General features: G+C 39.7%; 1 protein-coding gene across 3 annotated transcripts in view; it reads right to left on the bottom strand.

Annotated features, from left to right (window-relative positions):
• The window catches only part of SLCO5A1 (solute carrier organic anion transporter family member 5A1), a 160,022-nt gene that overhangs the window by 34,406 nt on the left and 101,184 nt on the right, over window positions 1-24,432 (bottom strand). For all 3 annotated transcript variants that reach the window (XM_032759602.2, XM_032759603.2, XM_058444088.1), the window contains one exon: window positions 311-509. In XM_032759602.2, coding sequence (XP_032615493.1) covers window positions 311-509 — 199 coding nt within the window. The remainder of the gene's footprint in view (window positions 1-310; window positions 510-24,432) is intronic.

The raw sequence follows: 24,432 nt of genomic DNA, 5'->3' as shown, positions 1-24,432 counted from the left end.
GTTTTTGAGCTACAGAAACACATTCCCTATTATGAATGAACAATTTTCATTAATTCAATAAGCATTTCATCCTCATCTGATGTAATTAAAATGCTATGAAAGTCCCTCTGTGAGGGTCAGAAGGGGCACAGAGGAAGACGAGACCCTGGCTTCTGCCCTGCAGGAGTGCATGCTCCACTTGGAGAGGCAGAGCACACACAGGGAGAACAGCTTGGAGGGAGGGGTATGAGTCTGACTGCAGATGCACAAACTCCACGGGGCTTTGCACCTCCATCATGCAGACACAACGTGGCTCTTAAGAGGTACTTACCCTGTTGTATAAGGGATGTTTATGCCCCCTAGATTAATGCTTTCACATCCAACAATAAATAGGGTTGAAAAACACAGTAAAGACACACCACTGCAGATCATTGCTAGTTTTGCAGATTCTCTGGCACCAAGTTTCAATTTTTTTATAATGTAGCCTCCGAGGACAATACCAACACCAGCACTGGGGACGATAATAACCCCTGGAGAGAACAGAAGGAGAGGATTAATTTGAACTCGTGTACACTATTATTCATCTTATCTATTCTGTCTCTTGCTCAGTAGTACTAAGGTAAAGAATCAAAAATTACTATAATCAATACATCTTCATTGTATGTGATTTTATAGTATAATATTATTTTCAACACATACAATCAACAACGGACTCACATCCAGATTTCAATAAAAACTTCTATACAGCAATAAAATAAAGACAAGCAATCCATTACAAAAGTGAGTAAAACTTTAATAAGTTCTTCACCAGAGACAAAATCCAGACAAACAATAAACACATGAAAGGAGGTCAACCTCATTACACAGAAGGAAATACAGATGACGCACCTAACACATAGAAATGATAAATACTCAGGCGACAGGTACCCTAAATACCCCAATTTGATCATTACACATTCTATGCATGTCACAACATTCCACATGTACCTCATAAATATATACGAATGTAATGTATAAAATAATTTTTTAATTTAAAAACCACAGTGAAATACCACTACCTACCAATCGCATTCGTGAAAATTGTGAAGTCTGACAATACCACACGTTAAAGATGTAACGTATTGGGAACTCTCAACACGTTGGCAGGATGTAAATCTCAACACTCACTTTGAAAAACAGTTTGGCATTATCTGGTAGAGTTGAAGATATACACGCCCTGTGGAATCAATTCCATTCTTGGATCTATACCCTGAAGAAACTTGTGCACATGGGTACCAAAAGAAGTGGACAAGATATTTGAAGCATTATAATAGTAAAAAACTGGAAATAAACCAAATGTCCATTAATAGATATGTCATATATGGTATATCTATATAAAGGAGTGCTTCTATACACTCATTAAATGGAAAGAAATGTAGCTACACACAACCTTTTATGAAGAATTATACAAAGACAATGATGAACAGAAGGAACCAAATGCAACAGAATGCACATGACATCACTACATTGGTATGAAGTTCAACAACTTGTAAAACTAAACAGCATTGTCTGGGAATGCACAAACAGGTAGTACAACTATGAAGAAAACCCAGGAGTAATTAACATAAAAGCCAAGATAGTAGAGGGATTCATGGTATCAGGAAGGGATGCAGGAGATTCCTCTGGTGCTGAAAAATACTTCATGCCATGACCTGGGTAATAGTTACTACTGTGGTCTGAATGTTTGTGTCCCCAAAAGGTTCACATGATGAAATCCTAATCCCCAGGGTGATTAGGAGGTGGGGCCTTTGGAAGGTTATTAAGTCACAAGAGTGGGAGGCCTAATGAATGGGACTTGTGCCCTTATAAAAGAGGCCTGAAAGAGCTACCTCACCTTTCCATGTGAAGTTACATGGTGGGAGGTCACATGTGAGAAGACAGCATTCTATGAGAAATTGGGCCCTCCTTCACCACACAGGGCTAGGGCCTTGTTGTTGGACTTCCCAACCTCCAGAACTGTGAGAAATAAATTTCTGTTGTTTATAATCCACCCAGTCTATGGTAGTTTTGTTACAGCCACCCGAATGAACTAAGACAGTTACACAGTGTTAACTTTATAATTATCACTAAAGTATGTTTAACGTACTTCTGGGTATGTTATTTTTCACTGTAAAAAAATAAAGAAATTGGCCAGATGCAGTGGCTCACGTCTGTAATCCCAGCACTTTGGGAGGCCAAGGCTGGCGGATCAGTTGAGGTTAGGAGTTTGAGACCAGCCTGACTAACATGGCAAAACCACGTCTCTATTAAAAGTACAAAAATAAGCCAGGGGTGGTGGCATGCACCTGTAATCCCATCTACTCAGGAGGCTGAGACAGGAGAATCGCTTGACTGAACCCTGAAGGCAGAGGTTGCAGTAAGCCAAGATCATGCCGCTGTACTCCAGCCTGGTTGACAGAGTGAGACTCCATGTCTCAAAAAAATAAAGAAATCATCATGGTGCCTGCCCCCAGGAACCTTACAATCTAAAAGAGAAACAAACAACTTAATAGAAATTAGAATACAATAAAATAATTATACAAAGTGCAGGGAGAGAGTCTTCCCTGGATGAAATCCGGGAGGCTTTTACACAAGTGGCAGTATTTGAGTTGACTCTCAATAGATGAGACAGAATCTGCCCAGTGGACCAGCACAGAGAATATCCTACACAAAGAAAATATCTGCACAAAGAAAACACATGCACAGAGGCATGAAATAATGAAATTGAGGATTCAATGCAATCCAAAATATTGAGTATGGAAAGGAAGCAGCTGGGAGGTGGAAAGACCTGGAGAAGAGAGGTAGGGAAAACGGAGATCATGAAAGACCACGAAAAGGAGCTCAGGTTGTATTTCTGATAATGGAGGCCGCTGAAGAATTCGGAACTGCAGTTGACAGGATGGAAGCTGTGTATTACAAAGATCAATCTTGAAATGACATGCAAGACAGCTTAGATGGGGTCAAAACTCAAGTCAGAAAAGTGGTCAGGAGGATGACCGCAAAGGTCCTTGTGAGCCACAGTAGGGCCCTACAAAGATGGCCCAATAAATTAGATAAGGACAGGGAGAGAGGAAGGATGACTGCATGACACCAGATGAAGGAAGAAATCTGGAACATGAGGAGGAAATGTGTGTGCAGAGCAGCTCAATGGCCCCCACTGTAGACTTGTTGATTTTGAAGGGCCTGAGGAACAATCAGGTGAAGTGCCTCACCCAATTGTGTCTGTGGGCTGCAAGATCAACAAAGAGCTGACTGGGGGATTTATAGCCAGGAGATGAATTCATGGCATAAATGAGATGTTCCAACAAGATGGTGCAGAGTAAAACAAAAGGGCCAAAACTACAACATCCAGACAAGCGCCAATGTTAATGGGGTATCATAAAAAGGTGAGCCCACAGAGCCAGTTGAAAATGAACAGCCACAGAGGCCAGAGGAAATGTGGGAAACAAAAATGTCAGAAGCAGGAAAAACTTGGGCTTTGGATTCAGAAAGACTGGAGTTCAAATCCTCGCTCCATTTTTGTAGCCATGTAATCATGCAGGCTTCCTAAACTTTCTAACTCAGACTTCTTTGCCTTGTCATGGAGATGTCTTCCTTTTACCTTAGCCTTAGAATGAAGATTACAGGCACTATCTATAAGTAGATACAGCATATAGTATTTGGTACATAATATAAATTGTAGTTATTAATTAGCCAGGCAAGATGGTGGGTGCCTATAATCCCAGCTACTTGGGAAGCTGAGGCAGGAGAATGGCTTGAACCCAAGAGGCAGAAGTTGCAGTGACCCAAGATGTGCCATTGCACTCCAGACTGGGCAACAAGAGCAAGACTCTGTTTCAAAAAAAAAAAAATTGTAGTTATTACCATTACAACTGTGCCATAGAAAACCAAGGAGAGAGGACAGGCACGGTGGCTCATGCCTGTAATCCCAGCACTTTGGGAGGCCAAGGTGGGCAGATCATTTGAGGTCAGGAGTTCGAGACCAGCCTGACCAACATGGAGAAACCCCGTCTCTACTAAAAATACAAAAATCAGCGGGGCTTGGTGGCACATGACTGTAATCTCAGTTACTCCAGAGGCTGAGGCAGGAGAATTATTGCTTGATTCCAAAAGGCAGAGGTTGCAGTGAGCTGAGACTGCACCACTGCACTCCAGCCTGGGTGACAGAGTGAGACTCCATCTCAAAAAAAAAAAAAAAGAAAGAAAGAAAACAGAAAAGAAAACCAAGAAACCAAGGAAAGAGTTTCAAGGAGAAAATAGACAACGGTATCAAGTGCCTTAGAGAAGTCCAGTAAGAAAGACTGAAGTGAGACAATGTGTCACTGGACCTCTGACAAGAGCAATTTTAAGAGTGTCATGCAGGTAGAAACCAGACTGTGATGGGTTGAGTAGTCAGTCACGAGGCCCTAGAGTTTGAGAATCCAGTCAGCTCTTTCTAGAACTTTGCATGTAAAAGGAAGAAGGGATATGGGTCTAGAATTAGACTGGGAACAAGGTAGGGTTGAGGTTTAGAGGGTTTGATCTGTTTGCTAGGATGCAGAGAGGACTTAAGCATATTTATATACTGAGGAAAATAAACTAAAAAGGGAATGAATAGTTGAATGTGGAGGGGAAATTTCAGCTAATTACAATGCAAGATCCTTGAGAAGTCAGGATAATGTAGAATTAATAGCACAGATAATCAACTTAGCCCTGAATAGGGGGAGAGAGACTCCTTTCTCTGGGCTAGAATAGGGGATAAATCCGTGGGTGAGTAGTAGCTTTACAATGTTAGTTTTTCTGTTTTACTTTTCCATTATTCTGTAAACATAATGTAATACATACTGTAACAAAACGGCTGAAAAACATAGAAAAGTAGGAAGGAAAACAGAAAAGCAGGAAGGATCAAAAAGCCACTGACAGCATTCTGGCATATTTCATTGCAGACGTTTTTCCTCCGAGAATTCATAACATGCTGTAGATTCATTTTTTATACCTTTGATTTTTGTTGGTTTTTTTTCTGTACAATTGAAAACAAAACCACCTCTTGGAAGAGATATTGAGAACTTTAAATGTGGCCGAGGGTTGGAAAAACCATGATGGGAAAGTGAAGTCAGCACTACTAAGAATATGTAATAGAGGGTAATACGGGTCCAGGCAATATTGGACACCAGAAGCTTGCAGCTGCATTCACGTGCAGGGTTGCATGCTCCAGCATGTTCAACAACCCGCAAAGAGAAGCAGAGAAAGACTGAGCTTAACTTAAAGTCAGTTTTGCCTGGCAGCCAGTGTTCATCCTGTAATCCTCACCAAAGTCCTGTGAAATCGGCAATGGCTTTTTTTTTTTTTTTAGACAGAGTTTCACTCTTGTCACCCAGGCTAGAGTGCAGTGGTGTGATCTCGGCTCACAGAAACCTCCGCCTCCCAGGTTCAAGTGATTCTCCCACCTCAGCCTCTCAAGTAGCTAGGATTACAGGCTCTGGCCACCATGCCTGGCTAAATTTTGTATTTTTAGTAGAGATGGCGTTTCACCATATTGGCCAGGCTGTTCTCGAACTCTTGACCTCAGGTGATCCACCCACCTCGGCCTTCCAAAGTGCTGGGATTACAGGAGTGAGCCACTGCGCCCGATGGGCAATGGCCCTTTTACAGATGAGGAGATTAAAGGCTCAGGGAAGTGGCCTGCTCTATAGTGCACAGCACAAAAAGCGGAGTTTGGATGGAAACACATTTTCTGTTCCCAGCCCCAAGCTGGGCCCACATTATCACAGCTGCCTCTTACACCCAACAGGTACCTGGAATCTCACCCAGAGCTCTGGGGTGAGATGAGCTGGCGAATAAAGTGCCCTCCTCACCAAGAAAACGTATACATGCTATCAATGTGATTAATTTACCTTTAGAATGAAAATGCTTTATTCATAAAATTTCAATCTCAACTAAGCAATTATGGAGCCGCAGATACTGTACTACAGCCTCAGGATAACAACAAATCTCCATGCTGGTAGCTGAGTCATAATTAAAAAGCAGGATAATTTATTTGACTATGCATCCTAATTAGCATTAGGCTCTCAAAAACAGAACATTTGTCATCAGTAAATATGAGGGCACACCAAACAGAGTGAAGACCCATGAAAATGTTCTTCGGCGCCCCCATCATCTGTATCTCGCTGCACTATCAAAACAGAAAGGTCTGACCACTCATTTACGCGAATATGGACATTGCTCGGATCTCCGGTCAGAGAAAGACCCAAAGTTTGCTCTGGGGAATTATACGCGTCTTGGGACGAGCAGCGGGGATGGGGCCGGACAGTTCAGAGCCCCCCACTCAAAGCCCCTGGCTCCAGGTACAGCGACTGTAGTAGTTCCGAGTGGGCTTATGGAGCGGCTGCGAGTCAGTTTCTCCACCCGCCACCACGCGCCATCCAGGCCTCCCCGCCTGCCCACTACCTATTGGAGGTGGAAACGATAAATAGAAAAGATGGGTTCTCCCGGCAGAAGTTACAGTCCTGCCGCTAGCCCCCTCTGAGCTCAAATTCACGTCCCTGGCTGGTGCCCTCCTTCCCTTCCCTCTGTCCCCGGGCCCCAAAGAGTCAGCTCGCCGCTCCGTTGCGCCTCTCACCTCTGTGCCCCTCACCTCTCTGCGCCTCGGCCCCGACCCTGCCGGGTTCCCAGCCTCGGAAGGACCCCCGAGTTCCTGCTCCACGCGCCCTCTAATGGCCAAGACCTGGGGAGCGCAGGAGAGAAGCAGGTGGGGAAAAGGTCATCAATGGATGGATACCCAAGGACACTTCCATATGTTCGGTGGGGAGGGCAAGGGGGCAGAGCGTGGGAAGACGGGAATGCCTGCACCAAGCCCAGGCACCCGAGGCCCAAGGTGCCAGCCTTAGAGGAGAGAGCCCAATGCAATTCCGTATGTTCAAGAGGCAGATTCAGGTAAGAGTCTGGGCTATGTAGCCAGATCCCCTGAGTTCAAATCTCAGCTCAGCCACTTACAAGCTGCATGTCTTCAGGCAAGTTACTGAACATTTCCAGGCCTCAGATTTTCTCCTCTCCGAAATGTGGATTATAATAGTATCTTCTTCATAGGATTGTTAGGATTAAATGAATTAAGACCTGTGAGAGGCTTAGAACAGTGTCTGACCCACAGCATACACTCAATAAATGCTGGCCATCATCATCATCATCATTTTAACAAGTATGAACTTCATTATCTGCCTAATATTGTGAGTTTAAATTTGCACACATATACTGGAATTATAATTAGGCAAATTCCTATATGCTAATCTATAGAATTGAATGTAAGCAATCTATTAGTGGCCCAACATAAACCTCTATGTGTTCTTTAAATATACAAACCTTTGATATTTGCTTACTATATGTTCTTAACACATAAACCTCTGTTAGATATTTAGCAGCATGTCTTTTATCTGAATCTAAAGAACTCACTGCAACATTAAATGCTGACAACGCAGAAGATTCTGCTTTGCTCATAAAAGGTCTGGGAATATCCTGCTGCTTTCCAGCTGGAAATCTTTTATCTAGTCATTTATCCAAGCAAATAGACATTAATTGTCCTACTTTCTTTCTTTCTTTCTCTGTCAAGCACTATTATGCCACAACATTAGATTTTGACGTTTTTATTCTGGACCCCAGTATTGCTTTCCTTTTGTGGCCACATGGAGCCAAAGGGTCTTTATGAAAAATTAATATTTATTTAATTACCATATGTAAAAGCTAATGACTGAATTTTTCCTCTTTCACTCCCATTTTTGCCAATTTGTATTGTAAATAGACACAGAAAATACACATGAGCTTAAAGCATGATTTGGAGCACAGGAAAACCTGAACCAAAGGAGAGAACAAAATTAGGCAACCCATTCATTATCAAGAATGTATTACAGGTTTAGGGAGCTTCAACTGTGCTGTCGTTGCTATTGTTAAGACAACAACCATGTGCTTTTATGGTAGCCAGCGCTAGCCCCTGTCATCACACCTGCCACTCCTATTGTGTTTATTCTCTATCTTTCTGTTATCTTTCTTTAAGGTTCTTGTCTATATTTTCAGCATCTTCCTATTTAATTAGCACTGACCAACACCCAGTGTGTGCTTGGATGAAAGAACAAACATTCATTTTGAACTTATTATACAAAATCTTATATAACTTTGAATTTATTACATAAAATCTTCAAGTGATTTACTCATTAATTTCGTTTTCAATTATTCCTGGAACTAGGTTGTATCCCATTTTACAAATAGAGAATCTAAGATCTAATTTGAGGTTAAAATAAATTGCTAAAATCAGTTTAAAACCGATAAGCACTAAATATCTAGATTGATGCCTGAAAAATCTCACTTTTACCAAGACTCTGAATTGAACATTATTAGCAAAAGCTTAAACTGCCAAGCCACCAAAGGAAATGCAGAGTATAATATCAGGTCTCTGAAACCTCTTATCTGTTGTGAAATTACACTGGTGCAGAATGTCCCACCATGGTGACTTAAATTAATAAAGACAGGCTCTCAGAATCTTACGCATTCTCATTTCTTTGCTCTAGTTTCACTGCCCTTCCTGTGTTTTCCATGTCAAAAGTTTTCTTAATTTCTGTTGAAAATAAATGGCTTGCAAACATGAGACTATCAATAAATAAGGAATATCACTGTGAGTCATTATGACATGTGGATTCTGCTGTTGCCTGGCTGGGCACATGGGAGGGACAAGAAGGCAGAATGAGTGCCTAGAAAAGAAGAAAGTACCATTTATTCACTCATTCATTCTCTCTCTCCCTCCCTCCCTCCTCCCTTTTTCTTTTTGTGTGCAAGTCCACACAGGCATGCACACACACTCACCCACAAACAACTGCACACGCACACAGATGTTGATTACATGCCAGGTACTGTGATGACTGCTCTAAATATAGTATCTCATTTAATTCTCGAATGTTACAGATTTTTATGCTCTGAACCCAAAGTGTGTCTTACAATCAATAGTATGCAAGCCTTAAGTCATAAGCTAATTAGAAGCATTTTTCTTTCACAGTAACTCAAAATCATGGGGCACCTTGCCAGCAAAAGTGTGACAGATTGGAAGGAATACAGCATTCTCTCCACATCACAGAGGAAGAAACACCTAAAGAGTTCTAGAGCAAGGAAACTGACTCGAGGTTATTTCACTTTTCTAAAGCCTAAGCTTCTAACCCGGTGATTCAAAAGACATCTTTTCCTCTTCCTCAGAATAAATAATTTAACCCTTTTAAGCTTCCACTTTCTCTTGCAAACATTTTCTTATAGGAAGTAAGTATCAATTACTGTCAGAAGGAAACTACTAAAAAGATCATTTTAAAAACCCAAACCTTGAAGCTAGCAAATTTTAACTGATTTGAGAATAAACAGCATGGTAAGTGTACATTCTCACAAACTATAAATGACTCCACGAAGTTTAAAAGCACAGTACAGCTCTTTCTCTTTCATATATCTCAATCTTACTGTTGTAAAAAATTTCAGCAATCCCTTCATAAACAATGAACAAGATGTGTCATTAGAATTAATTTAAGGTACCTTTTTCTTTGAACTCAGTGGCTGTTTAAGACAGAGAACAAACTTTTTCTTTAAAGCCATAATATTTCACAGCATAGCTTCAAGCCAAAACTTGAAGGAGTAGCAAATCCCTGTTTGGACTTAGGATTAGGAAAGGCAGACTGCATGCGTTGAGCATTTGTTGCAGTCAAAGCTGCCAGTACCTGAAGAAGCCTTTAGGCAGAGTAGAAGAACTTACAGTAAGTTCTTTTAGGAGTTCTCTTGAGGCAGATAAGCTGCGGGGATAGCTCGCCTAGCTCAAAGCTGCTGCACCCCAGCTGTCTCAAGTTTTGCCCCTCTATAACTTCAGTTAGAGGAGACAGAAGTAGACTTCATCAGCCTCAGTTTCCTCCATCAGGTTCCCCGTGACAATCACAGTGTGGCTCCCATGGGGCCACTTACAGCTATAACCAAAAGAGAATGGCCTTGAATTTCTAGCGCAGCCTTGCTGAAATTTTTAGTGAAGGCTTTCAGAGGAATTACACACTTCTAAAAACCTTAGCCTCGATGACTTCAACAGGGAGATATTTATATAAAGCCCATATTTAACGCCTCTTAGGCCAAATGGATCTCATTCACCCATAATAACACTTTCTTCAACTCTTTACCAACACAGGGAGACACTGTGCAGTAGGAAAGAAATATGAGAACCCCAATCTCAGGATTCAAGGTCTGGGGATCACTGAAGGAAAGGTAATAAAAAGGAACATTCAACAGTGAAAACAACCATGCTTTTCATTTCGGGTTTCTGTAAAGCTCTGACTGAAATAATGCATAAAAGAGAATGCTGAGCTGTTTTATGAAAGGGATTCAAAAATCAAATCAAGTTAATATTTCATCTTTTATGGCTTACAAACCTAAAAGAATTTTCTGCATCTAGGCAATAAACCCACAGAGGGCAAAAACCACTTGAAACGATGAAATGCAAAAATCAGTGTTTACTTCCGTTTTCCCTAGTGCTGGGAAACTGAAGGTGAAAACCGCTAAGCAAACTACTGGAAAGGTGGGTAGGGGGCCTTTGTAGAGGAAATTTCACAGGAGAATAATAGTACCTTATTAACTTTTTCAGCTATCAAAATAAGCCTCAAACGACGCTGGTATCAATTTTCTGTACTGGGTTTCCATTCATACAGGTAAAGCCCACAGACGCGGCCCATGCCAAGTACAAAACCCTCTTTGGAGGCCCTCTGGGCAAGATCCGTTTTCTGTCAGCAACTTTCAACTTCTCCTCTGTCCATTGTTGTCCAAATCCAGCAGCCCTCGGAGCTTTTCCATCGAGACAGTTCATCGTCATGACGCCCACTAATAGCAGAACTGCAAAACCTTGACAAAGCTATCCTTCCCCTGGGAGAAGTAAGCAGACTTTTCAAACTCTGTATATGGAAAAAAAATTGAGACAAATGTCTGCACATCTGAACTATACCTATTAGAGCGCCCTTGCCCCACTAAGGCCAGGTGGAAATTTTGCTCTTGAGAAACCATATTAATTCTGCCGAGTGAATAGGGAAGACCAGAGCAGCCATTTCATAAATATAGTCAAATCACTAATTAGACGTATTGTGTTTCTTTTTTTTTGATTGACAGCTTCTCTGAGCTGTAATTCACGTACTACACAATTTGCCTACTTAAAGTGTACAGTTTAATGTTTTTAGTATATTCACAGAAACATGCAATCATCACTAAAATTTTAGAACATTTTCATCGCCCTAAAAAGAAACACCACACCCATTAGCTATCACACCCAGCCCTACCTCGCCCCCCACTGCTGTAGCCCTAGACAAACACCACCTAGTTTCTACCTCCATAGGTTTGCCTATTTGAGACCTTTCATATAAATGGAGTCATACAATATGTGTGCCTGGCTTCTGTCACTTAGTATGTTTTCAGGGTTCATCTATGTTGAAGCATGTGTCAGTTCTTCATTCCTATTTATGGCCAAATAACATTTCATTGCATTTCTAGGTCACATTTTATTAATAATATTTACCCATGCATTGGTGGATGAACATTTGGGTTGTTTCTATTTTTTGGTTATTATGAATAATGCTGCTATGAACATTCATGTACAAGTTTTGTGTAAGCATATGTTTTTGTTTCTCTTGGATACATGCCTAGAAATGGAATTACTGGATCATATGTTAACTCTGTGTTTGAGGAAGTGCCAAACTGTTTTCCAAAGTGGCTGTACCATTTCACATTCTCGGCAGCAGTGTGAGGGTTCCAGTTTCTACACATCTTCACCAACTCTTGTTATTATCACAGATAATATTTGATTTTAGCCATCTGAGTGTGAGGTGGTATCTCATTGTGGTTTTGATTTGCATATGCCTGATAACTAACAAGGCTGAGCATCTTTCCATGTGCTTATTGTTGGACACTGGTACGTCTTTTTTGGAGAAATGTCTACTTAGATACTTTGCCCATTTTAACTGGCTTATTTGTCTTTTTATTATTGAGTTGTAAGAGTTCTTTATCTGTTCTAGATATAACTGCCTTGGCAGATATATGATTTGCAAATATTTTCTCCCATTCTGCAAGCTGTCTTTTTACCTTTTTTTTTTTTAAGATAGGGCCTTGCTCTGTCACCCAGGCTGGAGTACAGTGGCACAGCCATGGCTCACTGTAGTCTCAATCTCCCAGGTCCAAGCGACTCTCCCTCCTCAGCCTCCCAAATAGCTGGGACTACAGGTACACGCCACCACCCCCAGCTAATTTTGTTATTTTTTATAGAGATGAGGTATCCCTACGTTGCCGAGGCTGCTCTCAAACTCCTGGGCTCAAGCGACCCTCCTGTCTTGGCCTCCCGATGTTGGAATTACAGATATGAGCCACCATGCCTGGCCCATTTTTACTTTTTTGATGGTGTCCATTGATGAATAATAGTTTTAAATTTTGATGAAGTCCAACTCATCTATTTTTTCTTTGGTTATGTTGTCTAATACAAGGTCACCAAGAGTTATGCCTATGTTTATTTCTGAGAGTATTATAATTTTAGCTCTTACATTAAGGCTTTCGATTTATTTTCAGTTGCTTTTTGTATGTGGTATGAGCTAGGGGTCCAACTTCATTCTTTTGCATGTGGCTATTCAGTTGTCCCAGCACCATTTGTTGAAAAGACTATTTGTTCCTCATTGAATAGCCTTGGCACTCTTGTCAAAAATCAGTTGACAATAAATATATAAGGTTATTTCTGGGGTCTCAACTCTACTTTACTGATGTTTTTGTCTGCTTTAATCCCATACCATACTGTCTTGATTACTGTTACTTTTCAGTAAGTTTTGAAATTAGGAATTATGAGTCCTCCAACTTTGCTCTTTGTCAAGATTGTTTTGGCTATACTCGGTAGCTTACATTTCTATCTGAATTTTAGAAGCAGCTTGCCGATTTTTGCAAAGAAGCCAGTTGGAATTTTGATGAGGATTGTATTGAATCTGCAGATAGATCAATTTAGGAAATATTGACATCCTAATAATATTAAGTCTTCCAATCCATGAACATACAATGCTTTTAATTTATTTACATTTTCTTTGATTTTTTAACATTTAATTTTTTAATTGATAAAAACTGTATACATTTATCAGGTACAGCATGTCATTTTGAAATGAGGACACATTGTGGACAGCTACACTGAGCTAATTAAAATATACATTACTTCACATACTTATCTTTTTTGTAGTGAGAACACACAAAATCTACTCTTAATTTTCAGGAATGCACTGCATTAACTATAGTCACCATGTTGTACAGTAGATCTTTTGAATTTATTCCTCCTACATAACTGAAATTTTGTATTTTTTGACCAACATTTTCTTTTACTTTTAAGCAATGTTTTGTGGTTTTCAGAATAAACGTTTTACATTTCTTTTGTTAAATCTGCTCCTAAATAGCTCATTCTTTTGATGCTAATGTAAATGAAATTGTTTCCTTAATTTGATTTTTGATTCATTGCTGGTATATAGAAATACAGTAGATTTTTATATATTGATCTTGTAAGATCTTGCAACCTTGTTGAACACATTTATTAGTTCTAATAGTTTTTATAATAGATTCCTTAAGATTTTCTCATAGAAGATCACATAATCTGTAAATATAAATAGTTTTACTTCCTCCTTTCCTATCTGAATGCCTTTTATTTCATTTTCTTCCTTAACTGCCCTGGGCATAATCTCCAGTGTAACAAAGAATAGAAGTAGCAAGAGCAGACATCCCTTCCTTTTTCCTGATCTTAGGGAGAAACAATCCAGTCTGTCACCATTAAGTATGATGTTAGCTGTGGGTTTTCCGTAGATGCCCCTTATCACATTGTGTTTTTAATCTTCAATTACTTAAATGGTAGTTGAGCTAAAATTCATTTTTGGGTTATTTACAAACATGTTTTTAAAAACAACTTTCAGAAAACTTACAAAAATATGTAGTTTTTAAAGTTTATATTTAATTTAACAGAAAACATGTATTGAGCATCCACTCTGTGCCAAGGCCTGTTCTAAACTCTGGAGACACACAGGGAATACAAGTGACTAAAATTCCTGCCCAGATTGAGTTTACAATCTAACGTGGGAAACAGACAAACCAATAAGAATTGTACAGAATGTTAGAAGGTAAAAAACACTACAGAGAAAAATGCTCAGCGGAGTAAGGGAAATGAGGAGTAGGGAGAGGAGTTGCATTTTTAACTGAGGGATCCTGGGTAAAGTCTCATTGACGTGGGGCCATTTGAGCAAAAACCTGAAGGAGGACGTGAACGCAGCATTCGGGGGATTAAGTGATACTCCAGTTGTACACTGTCCCCATCTATTCATGAAAGAAAGTTTACCAGGAGTCCAGGATAATAAAAATCAAAACATTTTGTAATAAGGAAGAAACTTCAAAAAGTAATCAGTTCACCTTGCTCTCTGAATAAGATAGCTTAAGCCAGAAAAAAATAACAACTTTGGACAAGACAGTGGACAGACAGGTTGAAAATCTTAACCAGTATGCCAAATACTGTACTTTTAACCTGAAGATTTTGTTTGTTTGTTTCAAAAGACATGCACAACTCCACCAGATAATGAAATCCACAAAATAAGTTTTATAAACGCAAACATACTCTAGGAATCTAATGGTCGGAGCATCTGTGGAGAACATCAACCCTACTATCTATGAGAACTTAGGTTTCAGAAATCCATTAATTAATCAATCTTATAGAAACTAGTCATTGTGAAGTAGGAAATTAAGAAAATAACAGAATAATAGCATAAGTAATAATAGTAAAGATTATAGTAATAGTAAGAGAAATAACAATAACTCATAGAATGAATTGCTGTATTAACCAAGGCTAAAAAGAATTCAAGTAGCCCCCTCGAAGATAAAATTAGAAGAGAATATTAACTGTCTCTCCCAAGAAACATTAACCATATCTACCCTCCTCATATTTTGTAGGCTCTGTAAACTCCTGTTCGTTTCTTCCCTGCACTGCTGCAAGATCACAAGACAGAGACGCATAACCTGCAAACCAGGTTTTCCCAGACATATAAGACATGTTGCAAAAGTGTCACAGCAGCCTTTGTTCTCGCTTCTGTAAGCCTGCTTCCTGCTTCATGTAGTGCCCGGCTCAAAGTGCTTCAACTCGTTTTATTTGTTCTAGGCTCAGACTTTCAGGACACATGTCTGCTGAGCCGGTGTACACATTAAAGAAACACTTGCTTGCACTCCATTCAGTCTCTCCAATTCCTTAATTTCCCGCAACAATTGGGTAGAAATTACTAGAAAGGAAACATGACATGGTTCCTGTGTGCCTACAAAAATTTAAATTTTATTAGACCCATCTCTAAATCTTTCAGCAAATCATCTAATCTTCTCCCCTTATTGCTCAGACCTTATTTATTCTTGGTTTTTAGTAACAAAATCACATATCTTCAGATAAAACTTCTCTTTGGAAGACAACAATATAACTTGAAAAGCTATAAGAAGTAAATGCAATAAATATTCAAAATTTAACCCCAAATATACATGTGAACCAGCAAAGAAAGAAAATACAGTGTAGCAACTGTGAATGTAATGTACCTCCCACTGACAGCCATGGGCTTCTTTAATGACGTGATGGTCACTGGTTCACCAACAACCCCAGATATTATACTAGGAAGTCTTCACCAGGACCAAAGGTAGCCCTGAATCTTTTCGCATTTTTATTTTCACCAAAATGAAGACTATGCAAGGCACATGCTAAATAAAGTATTAATATTTCTGTACTCAAAGTTGCAGGAGAGTAGCTAACATCTTAGATAATTAGATGGGAACTGAGAGCGGCCATATAAAATCAGGAAGTGGACAGAACAAAAACAGGACAATTTAATAGGCACAACTCAAGTTTCAACCCATTGGAACAAGAGAAAATGTCATGTTTTAGTATTTACTAACATTTTAAAATATATTACTACCTCATGAAATAAATTGTTTGGGCTTTTTGTTTGTATATTATCACAAAATCATAGAATTTGGAAAGGCGTTAGAGCAGAGATTGCTACTTACTCTCCAATGACTACTCTTTTTTTTCCTAAAGCAAGAGTTGACAAGATTTCCTATTAAGGGCCAGAGAGAAAATATTTTCTAATTTGTGAGCCAGATAGTGTCTATTACACTAGTCACCTCTGTTGTTGTAGTGTAATGGACATGTGTAAACAAATGGGCATGATTGGGTTCCAATAAAGTTTTATTTATAAAAGCAGGAAGCAGGCTAACTTTGTCCCAAGATCCCTATTCTAGAGTAACAGCTTGACTTATGGCTGCTTGGAATAGACTACATTTCCCAGCCTCCCTTGCAACTAGGCGTGGCCATGTGGCAAGTTCTGGCCAATGTGATGTAAGCAAAAGTAGTAAATCCCTGCTCTTCCTCCTTCCTCCTTCCATTTTGCTGCTTGAAATGCAGACATAATAACTGGACTGCCACTTTGGACTATGAGGACAGGAGTCTGTGATGGAGAAGAAATTGGAAGCACTGTGGGTGATTACAGTCCCTATACCAGCCCTGAGTTATGTCCAGAATTTTATGTGACAGAGAAATAAAGATCTCTTTTGTTCAAGCCTCTGTTCCTTTGAGTCTCTGATATTCTCAAAAAGTATATAATCCTAAATTAACACAAGAGCTCAGAGATCATGTATTTAACTACCTCGTGTTATAGATATAAAATAAAAGTGAGACTCTGGAAAGATGAGTGATTCACCTCGAATCATTGGCTAATTAATGCTAGAGCAAGGCCTAGACTGTTATCTGATTCTAAATCCAATGCTTTTTCTAGATTTATATGAGGCTAGTGCTCCCATAAACATACATTTAAATTACAAATGTTTGTTATTTTCTTTGCGAGATCTTTTCAGTCATTTAAGCCACTTCATTTTTGAAGGAACAGGTGCTCAGTTTTATTCTAAAAATGAAGAAAAAATGTTTTTATTTATAGAAACTTATTTTAGGATCAATTCTTTCAAATCCTGTTTATTTCAGAAAGGAAAATATTTTAGACTAATTTTCCACCTAAAACAGCGGGAAACCCAAAATTCCTTTCAAAGGGTTTACCCCCTTATTGTCTTCAATCCTGAGGCACACACCAAAAAAAAAGTGCTATGATTAAAAGATGAAGTGTATTTATAAGCCAGGCACGATAGCTCATCCCTGTAATCCCAGAACTTTGGGAGGCTGAGGCGGGCAGATCACGTGAGGTCAGGAGTTCAAGACCAGCCTAGCCAACATAGCAAAACCTCATCTGTACTAAAAATACAAAAATTAGCCGGGCATGGTGGCACATGCCTATAGTCCCAGCTACTTGGGAGGCTGAGACAGGAGAATCGCCTGAGACCAGGAGGCGGAGGTTGCAGCGAGCTGAGATCTACCACTGCTCTGCAGCCTGGGTGACAGAGCGAAGACTCCGTCTCAAAAAAACAAACAAATAAATAAAATAAAATAATAAATGTGTTTATGTTAGAGTGGGCCGACTTCAACTTTAACCAAGATTACCAACAACAACCTAAACTCATGGAGGGAAATAAGCCCTTATGACTTTTTCAAACCACATTCACATCAATTATTTAATTGATCAATACAACAGCTCTATAAACAGGTATTATCTCCTTACACAGATAAGAAAACAGACTGAGAAAATGAAATGACAATGTAATAATCATAATAAATATGTGGAGTACTTCAAGTCTTGAAGTACTTACACTTAATATTATTTAATCTTATGGATTATTATTTATTCCCATTTTTTGTATAAGGAAACTAAGATACATGAATGACACACCTTGTCAAAGATCACAAGCGAACAAAACAAAGACAGGACAAAAATCTGATTTCAAAGGCAGAGCTCTCTCAGGTCTTACATGAGAAATCTGTTGCCTAAGTTCCAGGTCCATTGTTCCTTCTAAAACTGAAACCTAGTCTCTTAACTCTTACTCATTTCTGCAGTTAGTTACACTGTCTCCTAAAACAAACTCAGATCTTCAAGACAAAAATGATGAGATTTGTTAACACATGCATGGTGTGTGTGTGTGTGTGTGTGTGAATATTTGTGTATGCATGTACGTATTGTGTGTGAATGTATACATACATATGTAGGAACATACTTACGCATCAATGAATTTGGCTGATACAGAGATGAGGCAGTGACTGACTATTCTTGATGCATAATTTAGCCACATTATATGAGACTATAGTAAATATATATTCTTTGGCAAGTTTTAAGTTTACTCATGTTAGTATAAGACACAACAAAATAAACTTACTTGAGAATCTAGATTTTATGTTGACCACAACATGGAAAGTATAGCACAAGACCAGAGCTTTTATTTTCAGCTATATTGAAGTATTTGTAAAGATGTATTTGTTTTGTGTAACATTAAAATTATTTTTTTGTTCTGTCTATAAGGTAGTTTTTGTTAATAATTTTAATGTTGTGCATGATGAATGTTTGAATACAAATTAAACACATTTCTTTTTTTATTTTATTTATTTATTTTTTTAGACAAGGTCTCAGTCTGTCACCCAGGCTGGAGTGCAGTGGTGCGATCTTGGCTCACTGCAACCTCTGCCTTTTGGGTTCAAGCAATCCTCCCACCCCAGCCTCCTGAGTAGCTGGGACCATAGGCACAAGCCACAATGCCCAGCTAATTTTTTTTTTGTTTTTTGTTGAGATGAGGTCTCACTACGTTGCCCAGGCTTGAACTCTTGGGCTCAAGCCATACTCCAGTCTCGGCCTCCCAAAGTGCTAGGATTACAAACATGAACCACTATGCCCAGCCCAAGTTAACAACTTTCTCAAAATCAAAATTCACTTATCCTTTATATCCCTCAAAAGAAAAAAAAAAATTTGAGGTGAGAGGAAAAGGTTCATACTTTAAAAAACATGAACAGGTTTATTAACTAATAGAAAAGGAAGCTAAGGAGAGTTGTAAAATCTCTTTCCTTGAAGTTTTTCCCCAAGAAATAGGATAGGTGCTCATTTGCTTAACAACAATTTTAGTATGCTTTTTTTTTTTGGTGGCGGGGAGACTGAGTTTTACTCTGTCACCCAGGACGGGGTGCAATGGTGCAATCTCGGCTCACTGCAACCTCCGCCTCCCAGGTTCAAACGATTCTCCTGTCTCAGCCTTCTGAGTAGCTGAGGCTACAGGCGTGCACCACCACATCCGGCTAATTTTTTGTATTTTTAGTAAAAATGGGGTTTCCCCATGTTGGCCAGGCTGGTCTCGAACTCCTGACCTCAGGTGATCTGCCTGCCTCAGCCTTCCAAAGTGCTGGCATTACAGGCGTGAACCACCATGCCTGGCCCAGTATGCTTTTTAGAAACAGCAGTATATGCCAATTAACTAAAAGGATACTACAGTATCTAAGCATTCAATTTTTGCATTTAATATATAAATACCTATTCAATTTTTTACATTTTCAAAAGGGTTTGGTATTTATCCAGTACCTATTTCAAACAAATTTAAGGAAGATATTGCTAAATAATATCTTCTGAACTACTGAATAATGTATCACTGAATAATACTGAATAATAATATCACTGAACTACGCTATATAAAATGAGCATACACGAATTGTCCCTTGCACAGGTAATAAGGGAAGTGTGCACCTATGTTTCTAAATAACCACTTTAATCAAAAATTGAACATAAATTATATTCATCTTTATTGCAAATAGAGATAGGAGAAGAATTTCAGTACAATGACTTGAAAAAGTTAACTATTAGCCTGAAATCTAATCAGACTAACAGTAACATATCCAAATAAACCCAAGTGCTCCCTTCTGGACAATGGAAAGATGCCTCACCAGGAAGCTGAGCCTGGCAGCAAAGCTAATTTGCTGAGGTCCATTGCGAGATGGCTCCGCAAAAGGACATTACTTCCACTTCTAACAATGTCTAAGCACATGTTTCATTCTTTAGAAAAAAGAGTAAGGTATTTCCTGCCTGTGCGGTAATAACTCTATCCCGGCCATATTTAAGGGCCAGGATATTAATTAGCTCAGGATGTGATCTTTCTGAGTAAACAGAAAGCATCTCTGGGGAAATAAGAGGCGGCAGCATGAGCTGGGAGTCAGAACTGTGTCACTAGCCCCAGTGTGCCACTAACTGTGAGGCAATGGATGCTTGAATTCGCACCTGTGTCTTTATTAGTAATCTACCCTGTCTCTTACTTTTCCCCTTCCCTCATCTCTTTCAATAATAATCCTGGTTCTCCTGTCATTTATATGGAGGATGGTCTATTTGATAAATAGGGAGAAAAGCCAGGGTCATTCTAATTAATAATTAATATTTGTGTGGTTCTTTACACTTAAGTAATTTTTAAAACTTCAAAAACCCTCTAAAATGGATACAATTATAGCATTTCAGAGCCAGTAAAACTGAGGCCAAATTAGTTGACTCACTCAAGGCTACACAGCTTGTAAGGGGCAGAGGCAGATCTTGAACCCAGAACTTCCGATGCCAAAACCCACAACCTTTCTCCTATATCATATTGGTTCAGTACAGAGCAGGTAGGGATCACTCACTTTAGCAGGGTATGGGCCTGCTAACATGCCCAGTAAGAAGTTTCTGAGCTCTCAAAAGCAGAAATTTAACCATTGAGCTACCTTATTCCTGTAAAGTACCCCCAGAAAGGCAAAAAGTGAAGCAATTCAACCTCAGTTCCATCTCATGTACCAAGGGAGAAAAAGAATAAAGATGTATGTATGTATGTATGTATGTATGTATGTATGTATGTATACACAAAAGAAATTTTAACTGCCAGGAAAAGGTATAGATCCAAAGTAAAGTGGTAAGATAGTGATTAACTTGAATGCCTGGAAAAAGAAGCTACTCATAAAAATCAGAGGATTTTGTAAGTCGTGGGGGATGGTGAGATGTTTGTTAGTTGCCCTTTAGTGAAACATTGTCTAATTCAAATCCTCATTGTAGAGATGCAAACCCTAAGGGTCAGGAAGATGAAAGTTTTTATTCATTCCTTCATCAAATCTATTGGGCATATCTTTGTTGATTGAACCAAGGATAAGATGCACTCAGTAGCAGAAACGCTCCTACGTCTGCTTCTGACACTTCAGTGTTTCCTCTGGATTTTCAGTCTTTTTGAAAAGCTCTCTAATCTTTCTCAACCTGACTTTTATTCACAAAAAATCCTGCTCTGTGAACAACATACAATATTTTTTATGACTAAGGCTCTCGAGGGGCTCTGGGCTATTCAGAACACCATGCTGTGAGCATAGACGTGGTAATGTGGACAGCACCGAGGTGAATGTCCTCAGAGCCCAGAATATATCCTCATAAGTAGGTCATGTTTGTCTTTGTTTTTCAGTGTGAGCGTGCACACATGTGCTTGGGAAACAAATCCCAGACATACGGACTGTGCTATTAATCATCAAAGATAAGTGAAGCAAAAAAACATTTTAGTTAACTGAAAGATTTAGTCAACAGACATTTTCCTGCACTGTGCCCAAATATATAAAATTAAAACACTTAAAATTTCTTTTTTCCCACTAAGAGTTGTGAAAAGTAGCCATTTATATTGGAAAAATAAACGGAGAGTAAATAAATCAGAGATATAAACATTTGACCCTACACCGATTCAGCTGATACACGTTTAAAGCAATTGTATTTTTATCATTGATATTACATCTCCTAGCCTCCTTCAGTTCAGATGAGATTATTCCTCAGCCTTTCACTTCAGTATCAAGTCTCTTGCTTTCTCTTTCATTTTCCTACCTCCTTTTTTTTTTGGGTGGGGGACAGAGTCTCACTCTGTTGCCCAGGCTGGAGTGCAGTGGTGCGATCTCGGCTCACTGCAACCTCTGTCTTTTGTGTACAAGCGATCCTTCCACCTCAGCCTCCTGAGTAGCTGGGATTACAGGCATGCGCCACCACGCCCAGCTAACTTTTATACTTTTAGTAGAGAATGGGGTTTTGTCATGTTGGTCAGGCTGGTCTCGAACTCCTGGCCACAAGTGATCTGCCCGCCTTGGCCTCCCAAAGTGCTGGGATTACATGCATGAGCCACCACGCCCGGGCTCTACCTCCTATTAGCCACACTTTTTCTTCCTCTTAAAATCCATTCCCTCCAGATAATCTTTCTTATGAATGTTTTCCACATGTCCTAAGTCCTGCATTTACTCTTCTGCCTAAGATTCCTCTTCCGCCTTAGATTCCTCTTCCTGGAAGATCTCATAAAGTGAGCGATACATTTATTACTAATAGCTACTTTCCAGGCACTGTGTGAAGCCCACAACATACATTCTCTCATTTAATCCTCAGAGCCTTTGCTACCCATAGAGGTTAATGAGTTGGTCCAGGGTCACAGGCAGCCTACAAGGTTCACTAGACTGTGAGGCCTTGAAGGTGGGACCCCTCTGTGTTCTCATATGGCTTCCCTGCGCATAGTGCCAGGCCTATAGCAAAAGCTTTATAAATAGTCGTGCATGGATGGGTGGGTGGGTGAGTGGACAGATGGATGAATGGGTGAAGGGATGACTGGATGGATGGGTGGATGAAAAAACAGAGGAAGAATTTCAACAAGATCTGTCTCCTAAACTGACCCTCTTAACTTCTATGCTATATGTCTTATCTAATACATGAAAAGTTGGAGAAGAAAAAATTGACAGAATAAAAATTCCAAATTGTAAGCAGCTTCTCTGAGGACCCGTTCAATCTGTATAATATGGACCTATAATGGATTGTGAGGTGTGTTTCTTGCAAAAATTGCTCTGCCTGCCTCATTTTCATCAACTCTTCACTGGAGAGAGAAGGACTCCCTCCCATTGCAGTATTGTGGTGAAGGACTGCAAAGCACGCACGGAAGGCGCCTCGCTAACGCCATGCCTGGCTCAGAGTGGAAGCCTAATAAAGTTCACCGGTTTTTACCATCATAGCACAGGCTCCACTGAAGGAAAGATGTCAATTTGCTTTGGATTCCCAAAAGCTGTATAGGCTTTTTAAAGTATTTTCACAAAGATTCATTCTTTTGATCTTTATAAGAATCTGAGGGTAAATGCTAAATCTTGGGCAGGGAAGGGCGTGGGAAGGATGAGGCCTGAGTATTATGTGACAAAGATATTCGCAGCCTCTCGGTCTCCTTTCCCTGTCTGCGCAGCCTCTCGGTCTCCTTTCCCTGTCTGCGCAGCCTCTCGGTCTGCTTTCCCTGTCTGCGCAGCCTCTCGGTCTCCTTTCCCTGTCTGCGCAGCCTCTCGGTCTGCTTTCCCTGTCTGGCGCGGCCTCGGTCGGTTTGCTTTCCTGTCTCACGCAGCCTCTCGGTCTCCTTTTCCTCTCTCTGCGCAGCCTCCTCGGTTCATACCCTCTCTGCGCAGCCTCTGGTTTCCCCTTTCCTCTCTGCGCAGCCTCTCGGTCTCCTTTCCCTCTCTGCGCAGCCTCTCGGTCTCCTTTCCCTCTCTGCGCAGCCTCTCGGTCTCCTTTCCCTCTCTGCGCAGCCTCTCGGTCTCCTTTCCCTCTCTGCGCAGCCTCTCGGTCTCCTTTCCCTCTCTGCGCAGCCTCTCGGTCTCCTTGCCCTCTCTGCGCAGCCTCTCGGTCTCCTTTCCCTTTCTGGAATCGGCTTCTCTGCCAGCGCAAATGCAAACTATACGCTGGACAATCAGAGAGTTTAAAAGGAACAAGTATAATGTATTAGACAAATGGGTTATTTAGTGTGAAGTGACTTATACCTATCACTATCATGTCATAGCAAAAGAATGGAAACAACCAAACGCCCATCATTAGGGGACTGAATAGACTTCACACAATAGAGTACTGTGCAGCTACCCAGAAATGAGCAAAGTCTCTAGACTGTATGGCACAGAACAGAGCATACAGCATGCCAACCTTTGGAAAGAAAGGTGAAAAACACCAATGTAAAATACCGACATATATATTATATATATTGCATATGTAATACATGTATTTACTTATGTATTTAAAAAGAAATAAAAAAAGGATAAACTAATGTTTTAAATGGCTTCCTATAGAGAGAGGAAGAGAATTGGAAGAAACTGGGATGGAATTGAGGCCTCTCTGAATGTACTTTGTTTATAGTTTTGACCTTCAAACCATATAAATGTTTTATATAATTTTAAATACAAATTTAGCTTTAAAATTTTAAAAAGGTATTTCTAAAATTAAAAACCAAAAACAAATTAAAACAAACATCACAATATATCAGATATAACCAAACAGAGAAGAATTACTTCAAATAACTTCAGAACAGTATTTTGCACATCTGCAGTAAGAAATGGCCTTTGAACAAAAGAAACTACAAAAGTCTAAAGCTGTATTTAGTATTTTACGATTAACTTCTGTGCTATATGTCTTATGGTTTATGGTTAATAAATAATACTGAGAATTGGCTTGAAATTATTATACATATATACAAACACAC

The sequence above is a fragment of the Hylobates moloch genome, unplaced genomic scaffold (genome assembly GCF_009828535.3).
Source record: "Hylobates moloch isolate HMO894 unplaced genomic scaffold, HMol_V3 SCAFFOLD_9, whole genome shotgun sequence".
Lineage (NCBI taxonomy): Eukaryota > Metazoa > Chordata > Mammalia > Primates > Hylobatidae > Hylobates > Hylobates moloch.
This window is presented reverse-complemented; position numbering and strand designations above follow the sequence as displayed.